Source organism: Bison bison, unplaced genomic scaffold (genome assembly GCF_000754665.1).
Source record: "Bison bison bison isolate TAMUID 2011002044 unplaced genomic scaffold, Bison_UMD1.0 scf7180017856933, whole genome shotgun sequence".
NCBI lineage: Eukaryota > Metazoa > Chordata > Mammalia > Artiodactyla > Bovidae > Bison > Bison bison.
Window position 1 is genome coordinate 4,002 of NW_011487506.1, and position 1,969 is coordinate 5,970.

Consider the following 1,969-nt stretch of genomic DNA (forward strand, 5'->3'; position numbering starts at 1 on the left):
GACCTCGACAGAGGTGCCCTCGATGTAGGCGGACACTCTATCCAGGCTCAGGGCGGGCCGCGCGGTGCGGGGCACGATGCTGGCGATCCTCCTCAGGAGGTTGGCCAGGTCGGCGGACACGGTGCTGGTCTTGTAGCTGTCAAACTCGGGAAGGGTCTTGGGCTTGAAGTACTCGAACATGAACAGGGCGTCCTCCCACAGCAGGTCCACCTGCAGGCAGACAGGCGGTCGGAGTGCAATCGGGGCATGCACGGTGAGAGCTCCTCATGCGAACGCTCGGTGGCCCCTGGCAGCAAGGTCACACACACGGGAAAGCCGGAAACTACACCTGTGCACTTGAAACACGGCTCACGGACGGCGACCCCACACCCACATGCGTGACGGGGGACGTGAACCAACACGAGCCCGGCCTCCACAAAGACAGACGCCGGGACTGAGGGCTCCCCCTGTGAGTCCACACGGCCGCACTGGAGGGCAGTCACCTGGCTGCCAAATACTGAGCAAGGGCTTGCTCTGGGCGGGGGCAGTTTGCACAGCGAAGGGGTCACAGCAGGACTGTGCCCACAGGAGCGCGCACTTTGGGGGTGGGCTCCCTCAGATCAAAGCTTCACTGACTGTGTTCAGGGGCCACGAGCTAACACCTACTTGCAGTCTGAAAACCCAACACCAAATGAATGGAAACTCTCTAAGGAATTATCTGTATGACTCCAACTAGGGGGAAAAATCTACTGAAGAACTGCCACGCTGCCGCGTTTCTGGATAATCAGTTCACAGTCACACACCCGTTCCTGCAAGGACGCCCTTCCTTTGCTGGGCCTGCTGCCCTGACGCCACAGCCCCTCACCTGCGGGGCCGAGTGCTCCTGCAGGTACCGGGCCTTGCCCTTCTTGCCGAGGTGGCAGCGCTCACCTGCGGGGCTGAGTGCTCCTCCAGGTACCGGGCCTTGCTCTTCTTGCTGGGGTGGCTGTACAGGCAGTAGAAGCACTGCTCCAGGGCCGTCTCCAGCTCCTCCTTGTACGGGTGGGCGTCCTCGGGGGTGGGCGCAGCCAGCTCCTTCTGGAGGACGCGCACCTAGCAGGCGGGCGGGTGGGAAGAGGCGCCTGGGGGAGGCCCGCCAGCCCTGGGGCCACTCCACGGGGCCTGAGGAGGGCCCGCCCAGCCTCCTGCTGCCAGCACCCAGGCGGCTTCTGGCCACACTCATTCAAGTCACCATTTGCCTACCCCCCGGGCCTCTACATGAGCACCATTTCATGCTGGGCACCGTTCAGGATGACGGTGGACACCGTCGCTGCCCGTGGGACCCTCAGGCTGCCCCGGAGGGGTGTGAATTAGAGTTAGTCACGCGGCAGACGGTGAGTCCCGTTAGGGCTGCGGGGACCTATGGCAGACACCAGTGAGGCCCTCAGAGAAGGTGATCTCAACAGCCAATGGGTGAATCTGTGGAGGCAGAGCCACAGATTATGCCACATCGTTATGCCCTGCTGTTAGCAAACGCAAGCCCTCTTCAACTATCAGTGGCATTTTCCATCAAGACTAGAAATAAAAAGCGAGTCTCCACAGACAACCCACTCCAGTACTCTTGCCTGGCAAATCCCATGGATGGGGGAGCCTGGTAGGCTGCGGTCCATGGGGTCGCTAGGACTCGGACACGACTGAAGCGACTTAGCAGCAGCAGCAGGCACAGTACAGACCAGATCCTCTAAACGTAACTCAGTAAAGTTAGAAATGGGTTACATGAAGACAGCAAATATCAAAACTTATGGCACGCACCTAAACATGTACTTGGGGAAACCAATCATCTTTACTGCAGGTGTATTAGAAAGTGATCAACCTGACTTCAGGCTCTACTACAAAGCCACAGTCATCAAGACAGTATGGTACTGGCACAAAGACAGAAACATTGATCAATGGAACAAAATAGAAAGCCCAGAGATAAATCCACGCACCTATGGACACCTTATCTTTGACA

General features: G+C 58.6%; 1 protein-coding gene across 1 annotated transcript in view; it reads right to left on the reverse strand.

The window, feature by feature from the left end:
- CABIN1 (calcineurin binding protein 1) overlaps positions 1 to 1,969 on the reverse strand; it is a 33,223-nt gene that overhangs the window by 3,995 nt on the left and 27,259 nt on the right. The window contains exons 22-23 of the mRNA XM_010860073.1: positions 910 to 1,071; positions 4 to 210 (exon numbers count right to left, since the gene is read on the reverse strand). Coding sequence (XP_010858375.1) covers positions 4 to 210; positions 910 to 1,071 — 369 coding nt within the window. The remainder of the gene's footprint in view (positions 1 to 3; positions 211 to 909; positions 1,072 to 1,969) is intronic.